The 27,748-nt window shown below is 46.1% G+C and overlaps 2 protein-coding genes across 2 annotated transcripts in view; one reads left to right on the top strand and one right to left on the bottom strand.

Moving 5' to 3' along the window:
* Window positions 1-7,836, bottom strand: part of PRKAR2A (protein kinase cAMP-dependent type II regulatory subunit alpha) — a 138,540-nt gene extending 130,704 nt beyond the window's left edge. The window contains exon 1 of the mRNA XM_050957510.1: window positions 7,026-7,836. Coding sequence (XP_050813467.1) covers window positions 7,026-7,278 — 253 coding nt within the window. The 5' untranslated portion in view covers window positions 7,279-7,836. The remainder of the gene's footprint in view (window positions 1-7,025) is intronic.
* The window catches only part of LOC127053211 (uncharacterized), a 361,256-nt gene that overhangs the window by 292,484 nt on the left and 41,024 nt on the right, over window positions 1-27,748 (top strand). The window lies entirely within an intron of this gene.

The raw sequence follows: 27,748 nt of genomic DNA, 5'->3' as shown, positions 1-27,748 counted from the left end.
AAGCTTCAAAAATTAGGTTTCAATTAAAAAATTAGGAAACAAAGTAAATAGAGAATACAAAAGAAGTAATTTTACACAAAGGATGTTAAACATAAACTAAGTTCCCAGGAACAGATGAGTCATCAAAAGAGACTAGTAAGTTAATATAAATAACAGCAAGGATTGTAATTGACCGAGATGACTGAGATATGGTGAACAAAAATGAACATGGGCTTAAAATAAAGCCAAACCAGTAGGTGCTTGTGATGGGGTCTGCCAGGCCTTCTCTGGCTGCTACTGGAGGTGTTGGAGCCCTGACATCCCCTTCCTCAAGGAAAACCCACTCAAGTCCAGGCTACCAACACTTCTGGTCCTCCACAGGACTGGAAGGGCCAGGAGGAGACACTAACAAATCAGGAGCCAGCAGGCTAATTAAGAAGGCTTGGCTGCTTCTTCTCAGGGACAGTGCTGGCACAGAGGAAGAGCTCATCAGTGCTAACTCAGAATCCCAGGATTAGGTCAGGGTCTTGCCTTCAAGCATTGCAATTAAGCACTTGCCTTTGAAGTTGTGTTTATTTAAATACACAAACAGCCAAATTCTGAGCGTGTTATTTTTACTTAACTTTTAAGACTGATGTCAAGCTTTTGGCCTGGGCTATCCTGCTCCAGGCACCCACTCTTTCGGAAAGAGGTAGGGAGCACCTGCGGTGCCATGGTTGGCCCTGCAAAAGGGGGCACTACAGAGCTGCCCCTGTGACAGCACTGTTAATAAAATGTCTTACTGTAAGAGAGGTAAGCATCTACTATGCACTGTATATTGCTTAGATTTGTATCAGAAGTCTCAATTGTCCTATTAAAGTATCAACATTTTGTATCTGAAGTTTGACTCAGTTTACAAGAGATTTTTTTTCCCAGCAGAAGGCTAAAGTAAATGTGAGGTCTCCCAATAGTGTAAAATTACAATGGTATTGAAAATCTGATGAAATTTAAACTTTGTATTAATTCATCAAGCCATTTATCCAGATGTAGAAAAAAATAATCAACACTAACTCACAACAATAAAGATGGTTCTTTGCTCTTTTGTGACTAGAGCAATTGGAGAATGAGGCAGGCTTACTGGGTTTTAGTTTGGTCATTTTGGGTGGTTTTTTGTTGCTGTTGTTTAAAAAAACTTTAATATTAGGTATATTCCAGCACATTACTGACTTATATTCAATTTGAGTCCATTGTAAGCCCTGGATCCTTTTCAACAGTTCTACCACCTAGACAGTTATTCCCCATTTTGTAACTCTGTATTTGATTGTTCCTTCTGAAGTGTAGTACTTTGCGCTTATCTTTATTGAATTTCATACTGTTGATTTCAAATTAATTCTTTAATTTCTCATGGTCATTTTGAATTCCAATCCCATCATCCAAAGTGCTTGCAACCCCTCCCAGTTTGCTGTTACCCACAGATCTTATAAGCATACTCTCCACTCCATTATCCAAGTAATTAAACAGAATGAATAATACAACCCAAAAATGATCCCCGGTGGGACCACAACAGATATTCCCTCTCAGTGTGACAGGAAACCACTGATATCTACACTTGGAGTATGATCTTTCAACCTATTGTGCACCAACCTTAGAGTAATTTCATCTCAATTACATTTCCCTACTTTGCGTATTAAAACGTCACAGGGAATTTTGTCAAAAGCCATACAAAAAAAATCAAGATATATCAACTCTCCACTAGGCCAGTAATCTTATCAAAAAAAGAAATTATGTTGGTTTGACATGACTTGTTCTTGACAAATCCATGCTGGCTTTTATGCTCCAAGTGCTTACAAAGTGATTATTTAATAATTTGTTCCAGTATCTTTTTAAGTATCAAAGTTCAGCTGATTGGTCTGTAATTCCCTGGGTCCTCTTTGTTCCCCTTTTTAAAGACAAGTACTATGTTTGCCTTTCTCAAGTCCTGTGGGACTTAAACCTGCTTTCCATGAACTCTCTGAGGCCATGTCTACATCTAAAGTTTTGCAGCGCTGGTTGTTACAGCTGTATTAGTACAGCTGTATAGGGCCAGCGCTGCAGAGTGGCCACACTTACAGCAACCAGCGCTGCAAGTGGTGTTAGATGTGGCCACACTGCAGCGCTGTTGGGCGGCTTCAAGGGGGGTTCCGGGAACGCGAGAGCAAACCGGGAAAGGAGACCCGCTTCGCCGCGGTTTGCTCTCTCGTTCCCGGAGCCACCCAGCAAACCGCAGGGAAGGAGACCTGCTTGCTCTGGGCTCCGGGAACGAGAGAGCAAACCGGGAAAGGAGACCCGCTTCGCCGCGGTTTGCTCTCGCGTTCCCGGAGCCACCCAGCAAACCGCAGGGAAGGAGACCTGCTTGCTCTGGGCTCTGGGAACGAGAGAGCAAACCGGGAAAGGAGACCCGCTTCGCCGCGGTTTGCTCTCTCGTTCCCGGAGCCACCCAGCAAACCGCAGGGAAGGAGACCTGCTTGCTCGGGGCTCCGGGAACGAGAGAGCAAACCGGGAAAGGAGACCCGCTTCGCCGCGGTTTGCTCTCGCGTTCCCGGAGCCACCCAGCAAACCGCAGGGAAGGAGACCTGCTTGCTCTGGGCTCCGGGAACGAGAGAGCAAACCGGGAAAGGAGACCAGCTTGATTACCAGAGGCTTCCTCCTTCCACGGAGGTCAAGAAAAGCGCTGGTAAGTGTCTACATTGGATTACCAGCGCTGGACCACCAGCGCTGGATCCTCTACACCCGAGACAAAACGGGAGTACGGCCAGCGCTGCAAACAGGGAGTTGCAGCGCTGGTGGTGCCCTGCAGATGTGTACACCTTCAAAGTTGCAGCGCTGTAACTCCCTCACCAGCGCTGCAACTTTCTGATGTAGACAAGCCCAAAGTAAGTGCTAGCAGTTCTGAGGTCACTTCAGCTAGTTCCTTAAGTACCCTTAGATGAATTTTATCTGACCCTGCCGACTTAAATACATTTAAGATATCTAAATATTCTAACCTGTTTCTCTCTCTTTTGGCTTGTATTCCTTCCCTCTTTTTGTTAACATTTTCATCAAACATTCCTTTTGCGTTGCTAAAGATTCTTCATACATCTTTTCTAGATGTAAATGAAGATTCCCTAATTTTGCATTGTTCATATGAAGCATAATTCAATTGTGTAACAAATAAAATACGGTACTAAAAATCAAATATACATATAGAAAGAATAAAAGCTTCGGATAACACATCACACCTGACAGACACACAGCCAAAGCTTTCATGTTATGTCCAAGAACCTGATTAGAACAGAAAGAAAATACATGGCTTATTACTATTTTCTTCATAGCCTGAACACAGGGTAAGCCAACTCATAACAATCACTAATAAAAAGTAAAGAGAATGAAAACCTCTATCCATTAGCATACATAATTAGCCAAATGTTAAAGCAGCAGAGTCCCCTTTCATCAGATTCGGGTTTTTTTGTATTTGCTCTGATTGTATTCAAGAGTTTACTTATCAAAATTTCTTCTTGTACTAGATGCATAATTTAACTAAATTCAACAGTACTGTATCTATATTTATCTTATATATTTTACATCCCCTAAGCTTGTCTCATCAATGCAAGGAAAATTTGACCGTAACTCCATTAACACTAACAGGAGTTACCTTTAGTTAATCCTTCAGACTTAAAACTGTAGGAATTGGTTCTTGGATGCAAAATGTTGTCTCATGTATAATCATTACACTTTTACATATACATTATTCTTTTTGTTCAAGACCTGTTCGTTCATAAACACTTTCAAAATATATCCTGTTATGCTAAAATATGTCTATAACAAAGTTTGCTGTGGTCTCAGACACTCTCAGCATTTATACATAAATATATATTGTATACAACTCTATAGTTTATAGAGTTGTATATAAGACAGGGTGAACTGTTTGTTTTTTAAACCACACTTTCCCTTCTAAAACCAAGGGCCTAATTTAATTTGGTCAAAGTTTGCTAGTGCTTCCCTCCAAGATCTAGCATAGTAACCTAAAAACTTTAAAAGACACTGAAATCCTATTTCTTTTTGGACTCTGAAAGCCACAGCAGGGTATAAAATAATATTGTGATTACAAAAAGTTAAGGCACACACTGTTAGCTGCAACAACGTCAAAGTAAAAGAAGTAGTTCTAGCCTTAATTATTATTATTTATTGTTATTATTATGTAGTGCCCATAAATAATGTGCTTTACAAATAGGACATTCATCTCTTGGACTGTTTTAGCATTACAACATGCAATAACACAAATAAGTTGCAAAATATGTGTAAAGAGCATGCTATAAAAAGAGTTATTTTACTTTTAATCCTGCCCTCCCCCAGGGCAAAATGGGGCTAGTAGTACTATGCTTTGTAGCCTTCCTTATTTCCAAAGATTTATCAAATATGGAGGTACTTGTTTATTTGGTGAATATGCTGCTAAATGTTAAAACACTTTAATGTTAGAGGCTGTTATGCCACCAAAAAGCTCTGAAACCAACCCGAACTGAACTGCATTTGACAACTTGAAGAGAACACATCAACAAGCACCAATACCCATCGTTCTCCTCCTCCAAAACATTAAAATAATTAAACTGATGAAGCATTGCACAAACTGAGTTGCTCAAGTGAGTTGATTCAGTGTACCAAACTCCATAATCATAGACTATTAGGGCTGGAAGGGACCTTAAGAGGTCATCTAGTCCGATCCCCTGCTCAAAGCAGGACTAATCCCCAGACAGATCTTTATCCCAGTTCCCTAAATGGCCCTCTCAAGGATTGAACTCAGAACCTGGTTTAGAAGGCCATGCTCAAATCACTGAGCTATCACTCCCCCACAAAACATAGACAACAGATCGAGCCTACCTAGCTAGTACAGTATAGGAAAATATAAGGCAACTCATATTTTAAATGTGAACAGTATTAACTGATATGTCAATGTTTGCAAAGTAATTATTACTGACCGTTAAAAGGACTACAAAGGCTTCAATTTATCCTTCACAGGTGGACTGGATGCTTCCTCTATTACCTGATATCACTTTATAGAAGACAACACTTTTAAAGGACTTGAAACTCTTGATTGCTTTTTTCCCCAAAAGGTGCTATGGTGCTTTAAAAATGACATTTTGCAAACTTCTGATATTAAACCAGGAAGCACTCTGTACAAGACCTAAAGCAGGTACATTTTTACCTGCTCTTCCAATACATAATTACTATGTTTTCCACTGCAACAGTAGAGCAGAGCAGAGGATTCTTTCAGGGGATAAACACTTAAAAAGTGTTCCCTTTTGCCCTATACCTGCTCGGGACAGGAACCAAAAAAAGCATATGAGCCTTCCGACCTCCACCAGGTTCACAGAGAAGGAAAGTTCCCCAGGGAAGAAAAAAGCATTAGATGCCCTAAACTAATTATGATTATTTAGGACACTGAATTGCCCACACAGTTAAGATACATCCACACCAGCATCCCATTATGTACACTGAGCTTAGCACCCACCACTACCACCCAAAAAAAACACCATATAAATGGAGAAAAGGATATTAGATGTTTAGAATTATCAGCTTTTAATAATCCAGGTAATAAAGTTAGCAACAGATTTCAATCCTTCATAATAGTGTGCAATCTTAAATAAACATAGAAAAACATCAAGCACCAAGTTCATACTCAAAGTCAAGGAAAAACAGTTATGTTTGCAACTCTATCCTGAAATAACCACATTGTGGTAAGTATTGTAAAGGCCACACAAAAGCACATGATCTTACATATTGCATACTCTGCAGTAGGGACATTTCAATCTTTGATGGTTCATGTCAGACCCTACAGTACCATTTGGGCAGTTACTGGGTAGCTGCTTACATTTGATTACGTCCTCCAAGATTAAAAAATGAGGAGTCCTTGTGGCACTTTGGAGACTAACAAATTTATTTGGGATGTCTCTCTTGCAGTGGAATAAAGGCCTAACTTTGTACAGCAAACTGCCTTTTCAACTGCATATCTACTTGTTATGGGCAAGAACACTTCAGAACCCAAATATATAACTTCTTAATAGTATTGATAACAAAAGGGCAAAGGAACACAGATAGAAAAGCCCAGCAAAGGAAGCTAAGAAACAATTACTAGCAGACTCCACTCCAATGCAAGCTCATGTCCCAAGGACAAAGTGTGGGTTACAGCACCCCTAGATTCCCTTCCCCCATTCAAACCACGGTGTCTAGTATTAATCTGCAGCTAAAATGACCCAGGACATTAGGGAGGGATGAGGATTGTTAAGGTTTTTGCTGTGGAATTCATCAAACAGATCTCTCGATAACAAAGGATTGCAGGAGGATGAGCCCAGAGAACACAGCCTGGGAAGAATGCTGACAGGAGAATAACCTTCTGACAGCCTCTTGACCAGGAGTTCTCAAACTGCGGGTCGTGAGGCTATTACATGGGGGGGGTCACGAGCTTTCAGCTTCCACCTCAAACCCAACCTTGCCGCCAGCATTCATAATGGTGTTAAATATGTAAAGAAGTGTTTTTAATTTAAAAAGGGGTCGCACACAGAGGCTTGCTATGTAAAAGGAGTAACCAGTACAAAAGTTTGAGAACCACTGCCCTAGCCCGTTCCCCTCCCGCTAGGAAAAAGGGGACCCGGACAGTTCCCTGCCATCATTCCTCTCAATTGTGCCTCATTTCCCGAGGGAGGCACTCCCGGGCACAGGACGGCCAACATTACCGCTGTCAGTGGCTATTTTGCTTTGTCCATCACTTTGACCACAAAACGCCGGAAATAAGGAACCGCACACCCGAGGACCCAAGCCCAGCCCATCTGCCTTTCCCCTTCTGCACGAACACTGTGCCCCCTCCCCCCACCTGCCTCCGTTATGGCTCTTAGGGGCATCTGGGCCAGGCAGGTGGAGCCGCATCCCTGCAGGGGGCGCCCTTTCCTGCTGCCCACATCCCCCCGCGGGACGGGGACGGGGCCGGGGCCAGCCCCCGCCCCCCTGCCGACAGCTGCCCCGGGGAGCCGGACTCCGCCCGCCGGCCCGGCCCTTACGCTCGAAGTCGGAGTCGGAGTCCTCGTCGTCCCGCCCGGGCTCCTCCTCGCCGTTGGACTCGGTCTGCATGGGCTCCCCGTCGAAGTTGACCCCCTTGCGGGCCCCGGCGGCGGCCTCCTGGTCGCGGGCATCCCGCAGGCGGGTGAAGTAGTCGGCAGCGAAGCCCAGCAGGTCGGGCGGCCGGTGCCGCAGCACCTCCACCGTGTAGCCCTGCAGCAGCTCGGTCAGGCCCGGCGGGATCTCGATACTCATCGTGCCGGAGACTGGAGCCGCCTCCCCCGGCTGGCTCCGGCGGGCTCGGGGCCTCCCTCCTCAGGGCGCTCGCGGACTCCCGCCGCCGCTGTCACACCAGCCGCTCCGAACGGGAGCTACGCAACTGCGCATGCTCTGCGGGAGGCGCGGGGCTGAGCCCGATGGAGAAGCAGAGCCGCGCATGCGCTGGGGGTAAGACAAGTCGACCTGTCCCGAGGCGATAAGCGTGAGGATGCGCATGCGTCACAGTAGGGACATGCGCACAAATTGCGTCCTCGGATTATAGAGCACTAAACCAGTCTTGTGGGAAGAAGGGGGAATACTGCGCATGCGCATATTGTGGCGTCAATTGGCAAAAGAAAGCAGCGCGTGCGCAGTAGAAGAACGCGGGAATTTGATGTAGTGAGGGTGACGTTAAGCGGTCCTGTACTTCTAGTCACCTCGAGAGCGGCCTGGCTGTCGAGCCTCCCATTCCTGCTCCCGGCTGTGCCCCCTCTGCTGGGATACCGCGCTCTCCAGAGCGGCCCTCACCCGCGGCGGGGCAGCCCACGTCCCTCGACCGGCTCTCCGCATCCTTCCTCGACGTGGGCGGGGGGAGGAGAAACCCCCTTCTCAACCCAGCACCCCTCCTGCCCGGGGGGCGGGCCCGGGGCCCGCCTTTGCACCCCCCCCAACTGCCGCGGGGGCGGGCCCGGGGCCCGCCTTTGCACACCCCCCAACTGCCGCGGGGGCGGGGCCGAGGCCCGCCTTTGCACCCCCCAACTGCCGCGGGGGCGGGGCCGAGGCCCGCCTTTGCACCCCCCAACTGCCGCGGGGGCGGGCCCGGGGCCCGCCTGTGCACCCCCCAACTGCCGCGGGGGCGGGCCCGAGGCCCGCCCTTGCACCCCCCCAACTGCCGCGGGGGCGGGGCCGGGGCCCGCCCTTGCACCCCCCCAACTGCCGCGGGGGCGGGGCCGAGGCCCGCCCTTGCACCCCCCCCAACTGCCGCGGGGGCGGGGCCGAGGCCCGCCCTTGCACCCCCCCCCAACTGCCGCGGGGGCGGGGCCGAGGCCCGCCCTTGCACCCCCCCCAACTGCCGCGGGGGCGGGGCCGGGGCCCGCCCTTGCACCCCCCCCAACTGCCGCGGGGGCGGGGCCGGGGCCCGCCTTTGCACCCCCCCAACTGCCGCGGGGGCGGGGCCCGCCTTTGCACCCCCCCCAACTGCCGCGGGGGCGGGGCCCGCCTTTGCACCCCCCCAACTGCCGCGGGGGCGGGGCCGGGGCCCGCCTTTGCACCCCCCCAACTGCCGCGGGGGCGGGGCCGAGGCCCGCCTTTGCACCCCCCCAACTGCCGCGGGGGCGGGGCCGGGGCCCGCCTTTGCACCCCCCCAACTGCCGCGGGGGCGGGGCCGAGGCCCGCCTTTGCACCCCCCCAACTGCCGCGGGGGCGGGGCCGAGGCCCGCCTTTGCACCCCTCCAACTGCCGCGGGGGCCGGGGCCCGCCCTTGCACCCCCCCCAACTGCCGCGGGGGCGGGGCCGAGGCCCGCCTTTGCACCCCCCCCAACTGCCGCGGGGGCGGGGCCGAGGCCCGTCCTTGCACCCCCCCCAACTGCCGCGGGGGCGGGGCCGAGGCCCGCCCTTGCACCCCCCCCAACTGCCGCGGGGGCGGGGCCGAGGCCCGCCCTTGCACCCCCCCCAACTGCCGCAGGGGCGGGGCCGAGGCCCGCCCTTGCACCCCCCCCAACTGCCGCGGGGGCGGGGCCGAGGCCCGCCTTTGCACCCCCCAACTGCCGCGGGGGCGGGGCTGAGGCCCGCCTTTGCACCCCCCCTAACTGTTCTGGAGGACGATCTGGGCTTGTCCTCTGGCCGCTGTTCATGGTGTTGAATTCCTGTACTGCCCATACTCATTTTTCCCCACTGCCAAGGAGTCCAGCTCCTCCTAGATCTTGTATGACATTTTTCGCTCTACTTCTCTCCCTATCTTCTCAGTTGTGCACACTCAATCTTTGGCCCCACAAAGTTGCAGGGCCTCCTTGTCAGCCGCCTCCTGGCAATGGCCAAAGTTGCCAGCTATTATAAAACTACTAGCTGTTAAGGGGGCTGCTAACTGTCACCGCTGGGAGCTGCAGGGGTCCCCCCACTGGCTGCAGCAGCCAGGAACTCTGGGGTTCCTCTTACTGCCTGCAGTGACAGGGATCCCCGCTGCCATGGCTGGGAACATTGGGGTTCCTCTCACTGCCTGCAGTGACAGGGATCCCCGCTGCCATGGCTGGGAACATTGGGGTTCCTCTTACTGCCTGCGGTGACAGGGATCCCCGCTGCCATGGCTGGGAACATTGGGGTTCCTCTTACTGCCTGCGGTGACAGGGATCCCCGCTGCCATGGCTGGGAACTCGGGGGTTCCTCTTACTGCCTGCGGTGACAGGGATCCCCGTTGCCATGGATGGGAACTCGGGGGTTCCTCTTACTGCCTGCGGTGACAGGGACCCCGCTGCCATGGCTGGGAACTCGGGGGTTCCTCTTACTGCCTGCGGTGACAGGGATCCCCGCTGCCATGGATGGGAACATTGGGGTTCCTCTTACTGCCTGCGGTGACAGGGATCCCCGTTGCCATGGATGGGAACTCTGGGGTTCCTCTTACTGCCTGCGGTGACAGGGATCCCCGCTGCCATGGCTGGGAACATTGGGGTTCCTCTTACTGCCTGCGGTGACAGGGATCCCCACTGCCATGGCTGGGAACTCGGGGGTTCCTCTTACTGCCTGCGGTGACAGGGATCCCCGCTGCCATGGCTGGGAACATTGGGGTTCCTCTTACTGCCTGCGGTGACAGGGATCCCCGCTGCCATGGCTGGGAACATTGGGGTTCCTCTTACTGCCTGCGGTGACAGGGATCCCCGCTGCCATGGCTGGGAACTCTGGGGATCCCCCTTCCAGTGGCCGGGAGCAGCATGGGCCCCCCTGCTGCCTGTCAAGTATCAGAGGGGTAGCTGTGTTAGTCTAGATCTGTAAAAGCAGCAAAGAATCCTGTGGCACCTTATAGACTAACAGACGTTTTGGAGCATGAGCTTTCGTGGGTGAATACCCACTTAATTGAATGCAGCCAGGAGTAGCGGATTCCTCTCTACCCCTGTGGTATCTGGGAGCTGCAGCTGGGAGCTGCAGGGCTCCCTCCTGCCATCTGCAGTGGCTGGGAGCTGCGGGGATACCTCCCAGTTCTCTGTCTCCACAAGTGGCAGGGGACCCTGCAGCTCCCAGCCAGCACTGGCTGAAGTCATGGAGGTCTCTGGAAATCACGGATTCCGTAACCTCTGTGACTATCTCACAGCCTTACTTATGAGTAATATCTACCCCATTCACCTTAATTTGTGTTAACTCTGAAGCCTAATAAGGGCAATTTAAATATGTAGTCTGTTTCAACCCTCCATGATTGGCATATTAATTGAAGTTGACCACCTGGGACAATCTGGTTGATTGCTCATGAAGCTGAAGCAGCCAAGAGTTTGGACTAAACATGAGTGTGCTTGTTCTGAACAGAAGCTGTGATGAACTTGTGACCACAAAAGAAACCCCTTGGCTGGGGTTTGGGTCAGCTCCAGCCAGAGCTCATGTTAGGGTTGGGGTGAACTCTGGTAGGCTTATTAGCATGTGTGTAGGTTCTTTTATTGTTTTCTCTGTAGTGCTTTAACCTTAAAAATAAAATAGACGTATAGAAAGAACTGTGGTAACATAACTGTTGACAATCCCTCTATTACCAGCCTCTGAAGAGAAAGCAAACCTCTGTGCTTAGGCAGGCTGCCTCTGCTGGGAATAACACAATAAAGGCAGGGAACTGTGCACCCTGGAAACACACTGGTCAGAAGGGAATGAGGGCTAAGTGTCCACCCAAGAAGGGCAATGGCTGGGGAGTTGGCAACCTGAGAATGTATGACCCTGCTGGACCACTGAGGGGAATTATAGGTGCAGTTGCCCTGAATTTACCAACGAATACTACTATCTGGTCAGTGATCAGGTGAGCACCAAAAGCTTTGGTGGCACAATAAGTTTGCCCATGATGGATGTAGATTGAACATCCAGACAGACTTAAGGACCTAGCTAGAGATTGATCTAGGTGGTGCTCAGTCTTCAAGAAGACTGTCATTTTGGGATTTACCATGATGATGCAGGGGTCGGCAATCTTTCAGAAGTGGTGTGCCGAGTCTTCACTTATTCACTCTAAATTAATATTGAACTACCTTATACTGATGAGGTGAAGGTTATTTGCTTAAAATGTGAAGCATTTTGTAAATTCAGTATAAAATTATTGTGTGCGCACATTAGAGCGAGCAAAAACAGTGTACTGCATTATGGAGCTCTCACTTATATTCTTTGTACAAGGCAGGCACATGGAGCATGGTATCTATCTATGTGCACCCTGAAGGCCTGCCAGACATACAAGTGCTGTCTACCCTCTTCATGGCTTGGGACACACCTAAGAGTTGGGACCAATGGGAACTATAATGTTGGAGACAAAATAGGTTTGTCCAGTCTTGAGGGGAATAAGGATGTTGGTTTGGTGACACCACTCTATGGTGTCAGTGTTAGTATTTTTCTTTTCTTCTTTTTCAACAATAGAAAGGGTCAGAAATCAACATGTATTTTAATTATGAGCTTCATTCTCACATTTAGAATTGGCTGAGACTATTTATGACATGTTGGTTTGCTCATGTGCCAAGAGGTCCTGTGGCTTATCCATGTGGCTCTCAGTCCACTCCCCCATACAGACAGATACATTTTATTCATGGTTGTTGAACCAGCGGCACTACTGGGGACACCCAAGTCTCCTTATTCAGTACTCCTGCTGAATGTTTTTTTGTGTGTACCATGAGGGAGGCCAATTAGAAATCTTCTGGCATTTATTACAGTACTCAGTGTCTCTGTTACAAGATGTTCATTGTAGTGCTGCTTTCATTATTTGGTTTGGGGTAAGCTTGTTTTTATATCAATATAAAATTAAATAAAAATACAGACAGAGCCTTTTGATGAAATATAGCAAATCTCTCTGAGGACACAGACTTAAACTCTTTCCTTACACTCTATGGTAGACACACCTACCAGAAGAATGTACTTTTCTTGGAAGCTGCTTTATTACAGTTACACATCTCACCCCTACTCCACCACCTTATCTGTGGTCTGTTACCAGAACACATTGCACCAGCCCAGTATCTGTCTGTGCCTAGACTGGTAATGAGAAGCTTAATGGAAAATGGCCTTGACTGATAAGAAGACGCAACTTCGCTGCCATACTCCGCAGGTGTAAATAGGCTTCTGGCAAGTTCTTATCTCCTTTGGCCCTTGGGTGCTAGGAGTGTTACTGTTGGTATGGAGGTCTCTGTAAAGGCAGTGTGCACTTTTAAAAAGAATCCTTGGCAAGTAGGGAGAGGAAAAAGGAGAGTCTGCAGCTCCAAGGGAGTAAAATGATTTATCTTTCCAAGTCTCTTGCACGACAGCCAGCTGCCTGGCTATCCCTTGCTTTTGGCACTAGTTGGCACTTGTACCAGTTTTGAATGTTTGTTGATAATTTTCTCATTTGTCCCTGTATGTGTAAATCTGGCTATTTATATAAAAATGTGTTACCAGTAAATATTAGTAAAGCTCTAAGGAACTATGCTGTACTAATCTTCGGATGTTTATATGTCCATACACAGCAACCAAACTCAGACGGAGGAGGACGACATGCTATAAAGGAGACTAGCACATAAACACTGGGGCTTTGTTTAGTTTCTGTCTGAAGGTCAGTGGACAAAGAGAGAAGCCTCCAAGGACACATGAAGCACATTTCAGAGTTATTTTATTCCATGGTTCATTTAATATCTTTGTACTTTTTTATTTTGTGGGTGTGGGAACTGATAGCAAGTTTGTGCAAGAGACTTGTCCCTGTCAAGTGAACTTGAAGTGTAATATCCCCCACTCTGTGAATATTTATAGCTGATAATAATCTATGCCATCTCTCTAGCTGTACATTATATTTCTTCACTAGAAAAATCCCTGTATCAAAAGAATGCTAAGGTTGAAAAGTCAAGAACTCAGAAGTTAGAAAATGACTGACTGACCAACTTAATTCTGTCCCTACTATAATTGCATAATCACATTCTACTTTTTTCCACAAGATCCCTGCCTTATTCTGCAGGGATGGAATAAGACAGAGCTGTATAGTTAATGAAGCTGTTGTCCATAGGGCCCCTTGGTCAAACGTTTTTCTAGAGTAATATTTTTCTAATCCCTCTTGCCGCCTGATAACTTTTTATTGTTTCTGTGTTAATCCTACTCCTACTCTCAAGCCCCCACATTTTGACTTCTCTCTCCCCTTATCCTTACCAAACTCTTGTGCTTTGTGTGCAGTTTCACAGTGAGAGTAATTAGAGTTGCATACCAAAACAGCATTGCTCATGCTTGTAGCAGGAGCAGCAAGGTTGCAAGGAAAGTGGCAAAATAATTCATGTTACCTTCTACTTGGAAAAATAATCAGATTAGTCTTCCAGATTGTCTCTTTAGAGGTGAAATAAATAAATCTCTTTATGTCACTACTTCCTATAATTAGTTATTTTTGATAGTGCTATCAGCATTGATCTGAGCACAGCAACGTAGATGTTATATATAATACCTAACTTCTATTGTGCTTGACTTTGTGCCTTTAACCTCAATTGAAGTCTGGTCTACACTAGGGGGGTGGATTGATCTAAGTTACGCATCTTCAACTACATGAATAACGTAGCTGAAGTCAACGTACATAGATCTACTTGCTGTGATGTCTTCACTGCAGCGAGTCGACTGCTGACACTCACCCGTCGACTCCGCCTGTGCCTCTTGCTCCAGTGGAGTACCGGAGTTGACCGGAGAGCGCTCAGCGATCAACTTATCGTGTCTAGACTAGAAACAATAAATTAACCCCTGCTGGATCAATCGCTGCCCGTCGAGCCTGTGAGTAATGTAGACAAACCCTAAGCATCTGCAACCCAATGTAAAATTAGGATAATAGGGGAACACACTAGGTGTTCTGCTGGTTGATATTACAAAATACAATTTCTGGTTGTTTAAGGGAAGCTGGATTTGCGACTAAGTGAACACAGTTCTTCCAAGCTATCTTTAAGGGACCACTTGTCAGTGATCTGTATAAAAAAAAAAAAAATCCCAGAACTGCCCAGAAAAAATAAAGATCAGGAGAGAGCCTTATAACAAAGAGCCAAATGCTGCCCTTGCCTACAGACCTTCTCCTCTCTGAGTTATCCAGTCAGGGCCCAGATCACTTTAACTGTGTGGATACTAACATTTGTGGGGTGTGTGTGAAAAAACACACCTCTGAACACAGCAAGTTTCAGCGCTGTAAAGTGTCAGTCAGTGTGAACAGCACACCAGACCTGGAAGCTGCTCCCAGCACTGGTAGCTATTCCCCTTTCTCCCAGTGCTACACTGTGACTACACAGCCACGTTAAAGCGCTGCTGTAGCCAGCACTTAAAGATGGCTAGTGAAGACATGCCCTAAGACTGATCGGGGGAAGAAAGGACTGGACCCAGGCTAGAAGGTGTCTGACCTGTGAAAGAAATATGTGGAGTTCTAAACTGCAAGCAAGAGCAGTTTATCTTCAAGAATCTCTGCAACCTGCTTAAAACAACATTTAGGTGAGAAATGACTACTTGCAGCCAGTTTTTTTAGTGTATTAAGTTTAGTTTGCGTGTTTATTTGCTCAGTAATCTGCTTTGAGCTGTTTAATATACCTTATAATGACTTAATCTTTCTTTTGTAGTTAATGAACTTGTTTTTTGTTCATTCTAAAGCCCATACAATTTTGGGTTTACGCCCCAGAGGGGATGTGCACTTGAGTGTTGGGAAATCCCCTAGCTGATTCTTCCCATGCAGAGCTGATCTCAGTGTCTGTGTCTTTCTGCAGCTGGGCGTGTCCCTACCTATGTGTGTGTGCCAGAGGAGGCTTGAGGGCCTGGCACAGCAGGACAGGGTGAGGGAGCCCATGCTGGTGGAACAAGTGGGCTCAGTGGGACTCCAGTACATCATGTGGCACCCTGGAGTGGCTGGGCAACCTGCCACAGGGTGTTTTCTCTATCACAGTATTGTTATAAATAATGTAATCTAACGCAAAATAAACAGCATAAAGACTAGATCAATAAGTTTGTAAAGTATGTTGAAAGAACAAATCAGAATTCTCAAAACATTGTGACCATGAGCCTACATAGGACTCACTTGGTGCTAGTTCCCTGTGACTAGATGTCTGCTGGTCCTTTCTGGCTATGGCTGCAGCATGTACCTTCAGTTTACTGCATGTCTGCAGTCTCTCCAATCCAACATCTGCTTTGTTACATCACTGGAGATGTGTTTATACCCTATAACATTGTAGATACTGAAGACAAAACCTTCTGTACTCTTTCTGGCAGAGTGAATAATGTTAACAAAAGCAAGAATGAGCCTGGGCTTAGCAACCAGGATGCAGAGATCCTTCAGTGTGATATACAGGATAAAACTGCTTTTGTTTGTTTTTCTTCTTAGTAGGAGTGCTAAGAAAAGAAAGTCAAAGTGACTGAGGCTTTGATGCCCCCTAACAGAATGAATCAGTTTTCACTTGGCAGAAAATAAAATTCTTTCAAAGCATACCTCTTTCCATGAAGCTTTTATTAAAATTATCTCAAAGAATGAATATTGCACATCTGTTTTAAAGCTAAATGAAATTGATAACAGAATTCTATATCACCAGTACCTCTCCCCAGACAGGCTAAGAGTATGTCTACACTGCAGTTAGATACCTGGGGATGGCCCATACCAACTGATTCGGGCTCCAGTCTGAGCCTGGACGTCTATACCACAATTAAACAGCCCCTTAGCCCGAGTCAGCTGGCATGGTCCAGCCATGGGTTTTTAATTGCAGTGCAGGCATGTCCTGTATAGTATTTTAGGGTAAAATTCAGCCCTGGGCATAAGTCAGTGTAATTTCATTGAAAATCAATAGTCACATCACTTACACCAAGGCTGAATTAATCAATTATCTATATGAATCTGGCTTGGATAAATGCTGGCAAGACATTCTTCTGCATTCAGTGATAATCTTGAACTATCGACAAATTAGGGGGGAAATCTGTTCTACTGAATAGGAATCCCAGGGTTTCATTGACCCAACTGATTATTTATACAGCCAACACTGACTCTATTGGTTACACTTAACAATTCTTTGAACGAAGAACCTAAATCTCAAAACCTGTGATCTTGTAATATGCCACGTTCAACTAGGAGCGTGCTGGCTGCTGCAAAGGTCTAAAAATAAACATCTTTGGAGTTTAAGTGTTAGGGCCTCATGTGACCAACACATCTTATCATAGCAAAAACAAACAAACGTTCAAATAGCCAAAAAGGTGAAAAACCCTTAGGACATCCTGCACTGTAATATGCCATCTGATCTATCAGAAACCATGTTGTCACAAATGATATTGAGCATGGTTACAATAACCTGTTGAACAGAGATAAAACCTACTCGATATGACTGCACTGCAATAAACTAAACCTGTGGCACCAAGTATTAGAGCCCAGGTCACAGGGGGTGACTTTCCCCGCTTTCCCCTGGGTGCTCGACACCCTCCATCTGTCCCTGCCCCCACTCAACCTCTTCTGTGCTGCCTGACCCCTGCCCCACCCCCATTCCAACCCCTTCCCCAAAGCCCAGCCCCCTCCCTGCCCCTATTCCAACACCTTCCCCAAATCCCAGCCCCACCTCCTCCCCTGAGTGCACCACATTCCCGCTCTTCCCCCTCTCTCCCAGCACACCGCCAAATAGCTGTTTGGCGGTGGCCAGGGAGAAGCACTGGGAGGCAGGCAGGGGAACGGGGATGCGGCACACTCGGGGGAGAAGGAGGAGGTGGGGCAGGTGATGAGGGAAGCTTGGCTGCCACTAATTTTTCCCTGTGGGTGCTCCAGCCCCAGAGCAACCACAGAGTCTGTGCCGATGGCCCACGTCATCTGACTCAGGCTCACGGTGCTTGGTCAGGAGCGTGGCTCTGAGACTCTCAGATCAAGCCCAAACATCAACACTGCAACTTTATAGCTTAGCAGTCTGAGCCTGCTAACCTGGCCATGCCATGCTCTTTATTGCAGTGTAGACATAACCATAGGCTCCACATCAGAGAAGCTTTGTGGAGTTTCTGAGGAGGGAGTTCAGGATTTAGATCATAAAAATTACTAGACATTTTAGATACCCTTTCCAGATTTCTCATCTGGTCTTCTTTTCAGTGCTCAGCTGCAAATCTGGAGCTGTCTTTAACTCCACACTCTCTTTTTCACCTCACAACATAGCCTGTGTCTGCCACTACTTGCACATTCATCCTGTGGAGTAATGTAGACAAGCATCTGTGCTATTATTACAGCTCCTTTCTTCATGGCTTCTCAGAATCACTCCAGTCTGTTCAGAATGTTACTATCACCTTCTCACCTGTATATGCAAACACTGTCACATCTTCTCTGGTCTTGTATTCCCATTTGGCTTCCTATTTACAATCATATCCATAACCAAAATCTCATCTTCAGGGAACTTTATGACCAAGATGCTTTTTAAATCCATAATCTCATCACCCTGTGCCCTACTACTTGCCCCCTCCGTTCCACCAGTTCTGGCCTTCTTTCAGTCTTTTATTCCTCTTTCCTCTCTGTCAAAGCTCAGTCCATTAATGATGCTGCACCAACTGTCAGTAACAATCTTGCCTTCTTTTTTCTGTTTATGCTGATAATCAAAGCTGTTAACAGCTTGATTGTTACAATTTCCAAGCAATTCATGCCTCTCCCCTCCTGTTCTGGTACATGCTTCATAATTGTTGGTTTATGAACATATAATATTAACTTGTATTGTATGTGGAGCGTACATTACTGATCCTCCCATTTTTGATTCTTCTAGGTGCTGGCTTCCTACTTCTAAGAGCTAGACATAAAAGTACGATAAAAGAGCTTTATCCACCATCTCCCTAGCTTCTTTTAATTTTACTTCAACCATTTTATGAGTTGTATACATCCATTAGCACTGGCTTTAATTAATTTAATTAAGCTTGTAGCACAGCGTGCAGTTCAATTTACTAATAATTTACAGCTCAATTTGGTGTCATAACCATTTCTTTTCAGAGAACACTAGCAAGATCTCCCAGCTGTTTTTTCCTGCCATCCATCAGATGCTGTGCTTTAGCATATATTATAAAAATGTTAGTAGAGGATTGACTAGTTCAGGAGAGTGGAAATGTGAATGGAACCTTTTACCTCTAGGTTATTTCTTCCAATTCAGCTCAGGACCATAATGAATAAAAGTAATTTGTCTCTGACTGCTGTTTGATAGCCAATATGAAATAAGCTGATTGTCACATTTCAGTTGCAAGGGAGACAGGTAAGGGGGGGAGGGCTAGTTCAGTGGTTTGAGCATTGGCCTGCTAAACCCAAGGTTATAAGTTCAGTCTTTCAGGGGGCCACTTAGGGAGCTGGGGCAAAATCAGTACTTGGTCCTGCTTGTGAAGGCAGGGGGCTGGACTCAGTGACCTTTCAGGGTCCCTTCCAGCTCTATGAGATAAGCATATCATAAGTTTTGGACTCCTCATTGTCTCAGCAAAGGGACCAAAGTTTGAATGACTGAAATAGCTTTGCATATCACTGGGTGGTCCCACCAGATAAGAGTTAAATCAATTTGGTATCAAGAGCTTCTTGCACTGATATTGTGTTGCAAATCTTCTCCTAAGAATTATTAAGAGACTTCCATCTTCAGGGCTATCAGCCCAGCACCTTCTAGCAGTATTAAATTCATTAGAAAAGGGGGAAACAATGTAGTTTTAAATAATGCAATTGTACAACTTTCTGTACAGTTTGCTTAGACATGCCTCTCCATTGACATCTAGTGTCCATGCAGATAGAGCTTCAGACACCTGATATTTGTTTCTAAAACTTTCCTTTAATGCTTTTCCCATATATAGTTACTATGAACTCTTATTAGGAACAATACAACAACATACTAATGAGGTGGGGACAAATTATTAATCAAATTTCACCCTGAGCATCAAACTGCACCAAATCCATACGCGCCAACTCCACAGGTGCTCCAGAGCTGGAGCACCCGCAGGGAAAAATTAGCAGGTGCTCCACACCCACCGGCAGCCAACCTCCCTCCACCCCAGCCACCACCTTCTCCCCCCAAGTGTGCCACATCACTGATCCTCCCCTCCCCAGTGCTTCCCACCCACCACATAACAGCTATTTGGCAGTGCTTAGGACTTTCCATGAGGGAGAGGGAGGAGCAGGGACACCGCGCACTCAGGGGAGGAGGCGGAGAAGAGACAAGGCAGGGCGCGGACCAGGGGAAGGGGGTGGAATGGGGATGGGGCAAGGATGGTGCAGAGGTCGGGGGGGTCAGCACCTATGACCAAATTCCAGTTTTGAAAATTTGGTTTAGTTTTTAGAAGAGTACCTTACTTGGCCTAGAGTTTGTTCTTACCCAACAACCTTCTGTCTTTGAGTTTAGAAAACAGCTTCACTTGATCCTGAGATTTCTTATGCCACCCAAATCTGCTGCCAACTCTGTTTTCTTGGTCTAGAACATCTTCTTAAGTGCTACCAGGGCCGCCTTGTGGTGTCACCTTTTTTTCTCCTTCCTTCAAAAGTAGTCCTGCATGTAAGGCTTTAAGTACCTGACCTTTATCTTCCTCAATTGCTTTTTGCCAGCTTGTATTCCTCATGACTGTCCTCAGTTCTTACTTTCTGCCATTGCTTAAACTTTTCCTTCAGCTTCTCTACTGCCTCCAGTATATCATTTGACATTGCTTTGCCATGAAAATTTCCTTCCTTTTGTTTGGCCACAGACAGCTTTTACACTTTGTCAAGGTTTTTTCCCCACTTTGAACTTTAGCATCCAAAAAGTGGGGACCTGCATGGACCCTTCTAAGCTTAATTCCTAGCTTAGATCTGATAACGCTGCCACCAGCCAAAAATATAGTGTTTGGCACACTTCCTGTTCCCTCAAAACCTTCCCTGGGAACCCAAGACCCAAACCCCTTGGGTCTTAAAACAAGGAGAAATAACCAATTCCCCCTTCTTTCCCCCCCCCCAGACTTTCCCCTCCCTGGGTTGCCTTGGGAAGCTATACAGATCCAAACTCCTTGGATCTTAAAACAAAGAGGAATTAACCATTCCCTTCCTCCTTTTCCCCCCACCAATCCCTAGTGAGTTCAGACCCAATCCCCTTGGGTCTTAAAACAAGGGGAAAAAATCACTCAGATTCTTAAAAAAGAAAGCTTTTAATTAAAGAAAGAGAAAGTAAAAATTATCTCTGTAAAATCAGGATGGCAAATGCTTACAGAGTATTCAGATTCATATAGACAAGAGGGACTTCCCCCGCGCCCCCCCAGCCTGAGATTCAAAGTTACAGCAAACAGAGGTAAAAATCCTTCCAGCAAAATATACATTTACAAGTTAAGAAAACAAACATAAGACTAATCCGCCTTTCCTGGCTAGTACTTACTATTTTGAAACATGAGAGACTGATCCAGAAAGATTGGAGGAAACCTGGGTGTACATCTGGTCCCTCTTAGCCCCAAGAGTGAACAACGAACACACCGAACAGCACAAACAAAGACTTCCCTCCGCCAAGATTTGAAAGTATCTTGTCCCCCCATTGGTCCTCTGGTCAGGTGTCAGCCAGGTTTACTGAGCTTCTTAACCCTTTACAGGTAAAAGAGACATTAACTCTTAACCATCTGTTTATGACACACTTTCTGTAATATGATTGGATGTTTTCTCAAGCCTCATTCACATCATGGTGTTGGTTTCATCATTGTCCAGACTCCACAGAACCTCATTCTTAAATCTCAGACTAACTTCCCTATCCACAAGCCTCAACTATTTTATCCTTTATTCCACAACTTGGAAGTCCATTACAGCCAGTCTATATGGCACTGCAATCTGCTTTCCTAGAATCACTTTACAGTCTCACACATTTTTTAGATCTTTTCCTTGTCAGGAACTAGTCAATCTGAGACCTGATGGCACTGTTCTTATAAGTAATGAAGTATTCCTTCCTCTTTACAAAGTGTGTACAATATGACCATGGGCTCTGGCGGGCTCCAAGATATCCTCACCAGCTTCATTTCTAGTTCCAGAGTCTCATTCTCCATGACAGTTGGCATAGCCCTCACTGTGCTTTCCCATATGTCTGAGATCTGCTCCGACAATCTAGTACTCAGCTTGTGGTACTTCACTTATAAATGGTCCAGCGGTATCTGGAATTCCTCCTTTGCCTCAGTTGTACAACCAGCCTGCAGCACTTATCTGCATAAAACATTCAATATTTGTTCTCTGATCAGTGCACTTCTAACTTTTATCAGCTGGTCACGCTTCGTTTGGATGTCCGCTGCTGCAATTATTCCTACTCCATTCCTCCTTGCTACTGAGTCATGACATATCTTGTAACCCTCCCTGATGTTCAAAGATTTTGACCCCTTTCATTTTCTCTCATATACAGGCAGTGTTCACTATTCTTCTCTTCAGCATCTGTTACTTCTCTTAAGTTAATGAATTAATTGTTCCCACATTCAAGGAAGCCAGAGTTAGTTCTTGGGCTTGCTTCTTTACTTGCAGGCAACCAGCATACAGCAGCCTTTGCTAATTTTGCACAGCAGTCAGGCAAAGCAGTTATGCATTGTTTCCAGGGAACACTATTGATGTACGCCCTGAAGATGATGATGACCCATAGAGCATGTGTGAACATCTTTTAGAATACTGCAGGCCAGGCCTGACATTTTTGGCCTATGATTGGAGTTTCTTTTCCTAGGTGGACTGTCTGGCACAGCCGATGAACCCCAGCTACCATGCACAATCTGGTTCTAAGGTCATCCATCCACATTTCACCTCCTCCCTTCCAGTTAAGAATACCTCTGCCACGAAAAGGCAAAAGGTAGAAATTTAGCTGTCAGAGGCTAGATATTTTGCATGGGCCTCATGAAGCATTTTCTAGGAAGTGAGAATTTATCGTCGAACCCACCTCAGCCCTGACAGGTCTTTGCCCTTAACTCATTTATAATTTGTATTTATATAAAATTTTACAAACAAAAGTGAGACAGAAGCCCTGCCATGAAGAACTTGCAGTCTAAATGTTGACATCTGTTAATATGTTAACTTTCATAACTGTGAGTTATACAAGTTTGACAAGTCCATTCAGTTTGTGGCTTAGGCTACGTCTTCATTACCCACCGTATCGGCGGGTAGCAATTGATTGCTCGGGAATCGATATATCGCGTCTCATCTAGAACTCCACCAACCCGAACGGAGTTGCAGAGTCGACATGGGGAGCCACGGACATCGATCCCGCGCCGTGAGGATGGTGAGTAATTCGATCTTAGATACTTCGACTTCAGTTACGTTATTCAAGTAGCTGAAGTTGCTATCAGACATTGATTTTCCCCCATCGTGTAGACCAGCCCTTAGTTAAATGCTACTGGCTTTCAAAACCTTTAGGATCCTAGAGTACATGGTCTGTGTTTTTTTTTGTTTTTGTTTTTAACTTTAATATGTATACTTCTAATTTTGATGTTTGTAATTAATAAGATAATGATATCAGCATTCTAATTTCTCATTCACCTTAAATAGGGTACTTAGCTTCTGTGGAAGGGAATGGCTTGAATTATCCAATGACAAGGCCTCTGGGCAGCTAAGGGTGGCAGTAAGGCTATGATGGGAGTGCCATGCAGTCTTCATCACCCAAAAAGGTGTTACGATTTATGGTCTCTGAGAAAATAATACCATCCCATTCCCCTTCAGCACTAAGACCCCTGGGGGGTATCCCCCCTCCCTATAGCCACATGGACTTGGAGAGGAAAAAAATTGAACAGAGAAGTGATCCCTATAGAAATTTTAGCTGGCAGTTGCAAATGCAAGGGGCAGCTTCAGCAGGTATTGCAGCTTTGAGGGAAGGGGGTAACATAAGGCACAGATGGGACATAGTTGGGGCCACCACTGCTCTCCCGATGGCCCATGTACAGGGGTGACATCCATGGCTGCTCTGCAGGGGAACTAGGACCCATCACCAAGACTAAGGTTTTGTCACAATTATTTTTAGTAAAAGTCATGGACAGGTCATGGGTAACAAACAAAAATCCATGGAGTCCGTGACTTTTACTAAAAATAACCATACAAGCTGGGGCAGAGGCGCACAGTCCCAGCTGCAGCCCCCACTGCAGGGCAGGGGCGCATGTCCCCGGTGGTGGCCCCCGGCACAAGCCACAGGGCTACATGGGGTACGTGGCCACAGTGGTGGCCCTCCCGACATGGGGCGCACAGCCCCTGCCATGGCTCCAGCTGCTGACAGCTGAAACTGAAGAAATCTTGGAGGTTCGGTAAAATCACGGAATTTGTGACTGCCGTGACCTCTGTGGCTAAATCGTAGCCTTACCCATTGTTCTGACTCTGCTTTTATGTCCTCTCCCTTTCCCCGTCCTTTGGCTGTGTTAGCCAATACATATGTTAGGGATAGTACCTTCTGTGTGGTGCACACACTGAGAATTTGCTCTGTTTCCTTTCCATATTGTACTGTTTTGTTTTTAAATAAGTTCAGCTAAATTCAGTTATTTGGTCTTGAACAATTTTAAGAATAAACTGGTGAGCAGAGTCACATGGTTGACTGTACCTTTTTGTTCAATTGGTGAGCCAGCCCAGAGCCATCAACCAAGTATTAAGTCAAACCGATTTGGCATGGGGTCGCAACCTAGCCATCTGGATTTTGGATAGTAAATCTTATAGCGCAGGTGCGGCCAAACCGGGGCTCTTTTTCAGTTGAAGTGCCGCTCACAGAGCTCCCCACTCATTATCTGACTACCAGACTTGGGGGCGGGTTTGGGCTTCTGTCCTGTGGCAGGGTGCTAAGGCTAGGAGCTCTCAAACTTCTGAAGATTATTGTATGTGGCCCACAGGGTTAGTAAGTTTGGCCACCTCTGTCATAGAGGTTGGACTTTAGGGGTTGTGGATCCTAAGTACACTTGTAGCAGGCACTGGGGAAATCTATAATAAGTGCTGCTTTAGTGAAATGCCTTAAGTAGCTAGTTAACAGAAAATAATAAAAACAAACTGCTTTTCTGGGTATAGGGCCATATTTTAAGACTATATTGCAGTGAACATTTTCTCGGCAAAATGCCCAGATACAGCAAAGGTTAAAACTGCAAAACTCCAAAGCCCACAAATTAAGAGTAACGATGGCCAAAAAATAATAATAAATTATTTCACACATCTTTTGTAAGAAAATATGTACCTAAATTTGGGAGCAGGACATGAGGCACAAAAACAACCCTGGGATTCATTATGTGAAGTAAAAGTTAAATAAGGAAACAAATCAAGGAACTAAAAGACTCAAAATAAGAAATGTAAAAGGCCAATGGAAGGTATAGGCATCTGTAAATACCCGTTTCGCTTACAAGAAATGAAGGAAAGGCTAGGAGACTGACAATGCGCAGCCAGCAAGACAGACAGAAGTTAGGTTGGCAAAAACAAGCTACAAATATTAAACATGTGGAGTGGCCCAGAAGCAGTTAACTCTAGTGAGGAAGGGCACTCCTAGAATCCATTTGGAGTGCAGACAAAAGCAAAAGGCACTTGAGGAACAAAGTCAGGTTCTGTGGGAACAGATAGAAACCCCCATTCTCCTTCCAGAGCTGGGATGAAAAACAGATGTCATGGTTCTCAGTCCTTTCTTCCCTCCCCCTTCCACTAAACCCCACTCCCCTCTCAGAGCTAATAATATAACCTTCCTTCTCTAATATTTTGACATAAGGGTCAAGTTTTTCCTTTGTCCTTTCTCCTTCAAGCCATCCCCTTTCCATTTTTCTCTTGTATTCCTCACTTGGCTCAGATTACTAAACTCAAACTCGCTGCGGCTGCCTGTACTTTAAAATTTCTCACAATCTTAATTAATCTCCCTTTGCTCCTGTCTCTTTCCATTCCTACATTGTTTCCTGCTTAAGTTATAGTTACAGAGACAGAGCAGGTGGGAAAGAAAACAAAATTAATCAAAATGCTTAGGGTAAACATTTTACTTTAAATAAACCCAGTAAGATTAATAATTAATGCTTCAGCAATGCAGTAGCTAAAGAGACTTGTGACTTTCTGGAATATAGTTAGCATTTTTGTTGCTTGGCAACCTGCACTAACCAATATATGAAACATGGGTTGTTCTTATTTCTATATAGTAGTGTTCTTAGTTTATTTACTTTATCTTAAGTTAATTAAATTAATACAATGAAGTGGGCAAATAATTTAAGTGATTTTTATCCATTCTTATTAAGTTTTAAATAAAAGGTAACAATCCTGCTAATTAAATGTTTAATTATTTTAACTGTTTTGTAAAATGCATTGTCTTAATAGCTTTAAGCTCTTAATACCTTATCTCAGGGCTACATGTGCCGAAGGCAGCACACGAGCTGATTTTCAGTGGCACTCACACTGCCCAGGTCCTGGCCACTGGTCTGGGGGGGCTCTGCATTTTAATTTAATTTTAAATGAAGCTTCTTAAACATTTTAAAAACCTTAGTTACTTTACATACAACAATAGTTTAGTTATATATTATAGACTTATAGAAAGAGACCTTCTAAAAATGTTAAAATGTATTACTGGCACGTGAAACCTTAAATTAGAGTGACTAAATGAAGACTCTGCACAGCACTTCTGAAAGGTTGCCAACCCCTGCCTTATCTTGTAGAGTTATAAATACAATAGGCACCATTCATCTTCAATTGTAAGCTTATGTATGTTGTCCTGTTTGTGAGTCCTGTGAATATTTTGTTTTTACTTTTTTTGTTTCAACAAAAATCAATTTTGCACTCAGTTTTTTTAGATATTAGTTCTACCATACTGTTAATATTATGGTTGGGTCATTACCACCATATTACCAGTTGTGGAATTTTTTGCTAAACTCAAAGGCCTCAGTTATAAATATGCATACATATATTTCTCCCTCAGTAAATAATTCAGTTGCACATTAATGCAAAGGTAATAAAATCTTAACTTTTTTAGGTTTTTATAAACTTGTTTCCACCTTTAAATATTAAAATAGCTATTTTTAAACATTTTGGCTATAATGTACTTATATATGATGTCTGGTTATGTTACAAAATGTTAAAGCTAATCATACAGATTTCAACAGGTTACTTTTGTCTCCCAAACACAAGCAAGGCCTTGTCTCACTGCACAATTTTGTTGGCAAAACCCCCTCGACGGGAGACATAGAACTTTTTGTGGCAAAATTAAAGCGAGAGAGTGTCAGTGTACACACTGCTGCTCCTTTTGGTGCCATAACTGGCCTTCCCCAGTATCCCACAATGCCCACCATGACTGCTCTGCTCACTGTTTTGAACTCTGCTCCCTTGCATCTAGCTATGCAGGCATGCTCCCCTCCCCCTTGAAAGCTCTGGGAAGCTTTGATATTCCTCAGCATGAAGAGCTCACACAGCTGCTCAGGATGCTGCTCTTGGTAGCTGAACTTGGAAGAAATCACAGAATAATTAATGTGGAATCCTGCTCTCTGCAGCACTAGGAACGCAGCCACTGCAGGCAGGGCCGGCTCCAGGCATCAGCGCGCCAGGCGTGTGGTTGGGGTGGCATGCCATGGGGGGCGCTCTTTCGGTTGCCGGGAGGGCGGCAGGCGGCTCCGGTGGACCTCCCGCAGGCATCCCTGCGGAGGGTCCGCTGCTCCCGCGGCTCCAGTGAAGCATCCGCAGGCACACCTGCAGAAGGTCCACCGGAGCCGTGGGACTGGCGAGCGGCAGAGCTCCCCCCGCGGCGTGCTGCCGTGCTTGGGGCAGCGAAATGGCTAGAGCCGGCCCTGACTGCGGGAGTGGGGAGACTGCTGTGCTGTGCAGAGCTGGAGCTGATGTAGGGGAGTGTCCCCATCCTCCTGCCTCAGGTTTGGTTGCTCAGGCTGCTGTCTGAACGTAGAGACAGCAAGCTGACACACTTTCTCCCAACACACACTTCCCCAACACACACTCAATTCTGTCTCACACACACCCACAGAGTCTCTCCCCACCCCTCACAACACTTCAGTTGAAAAGTGGCTGGCAATCTAGTAGGATGCCCCTGGAAGGATGGGATTGAGAAACATGCATCATGTGACGCTGTACGTGCCCCATGAGGCATTGCAAACCCTTCCCAAAGCACCTTGCAGCCAGTTGCACAGTGATGAGATAGCTACCTACAGTGAACTGCTCTCTATATCGATATAAGAGCTGCTATTGTGCATGCACTCTGCCAACACAAAGAACATAGTGTGGACATGAAAAATGGTTTAATTAAAGCACTTTAATTAAAATGGCATAAGTTTTGTTGACAAAACTTTATAGTGTAGCCATAGCCCAAATGTTGTGAAAGTTTATTACCCTCAGTGTTTGCATAAACATCCATTTAAACTTACTTTTGCTTTAATTATAATACTATTTTCTTTGGTGTTGTGTTCA

The sequence above is a fragment of the Gopherus flavomarginatus genome, chromosome 6, assembly GCF_025201925.1.
Source record: "Gopherus flavomarginatus isolate rGopFla2 chromosome 6, rGopFla2.mat.asm, whole genome shotgun sequence".
Lineage (NCBI taxonomy): Eukaryota > Metazoa > Chordata > Testudines > Testudinidae > Gopherus > Gopherus flavomarginatus.
Note: the sequence above shows the minus strand (reverse complement) of the source record. Positions and strands in the feature narration are given on the sequence as shown.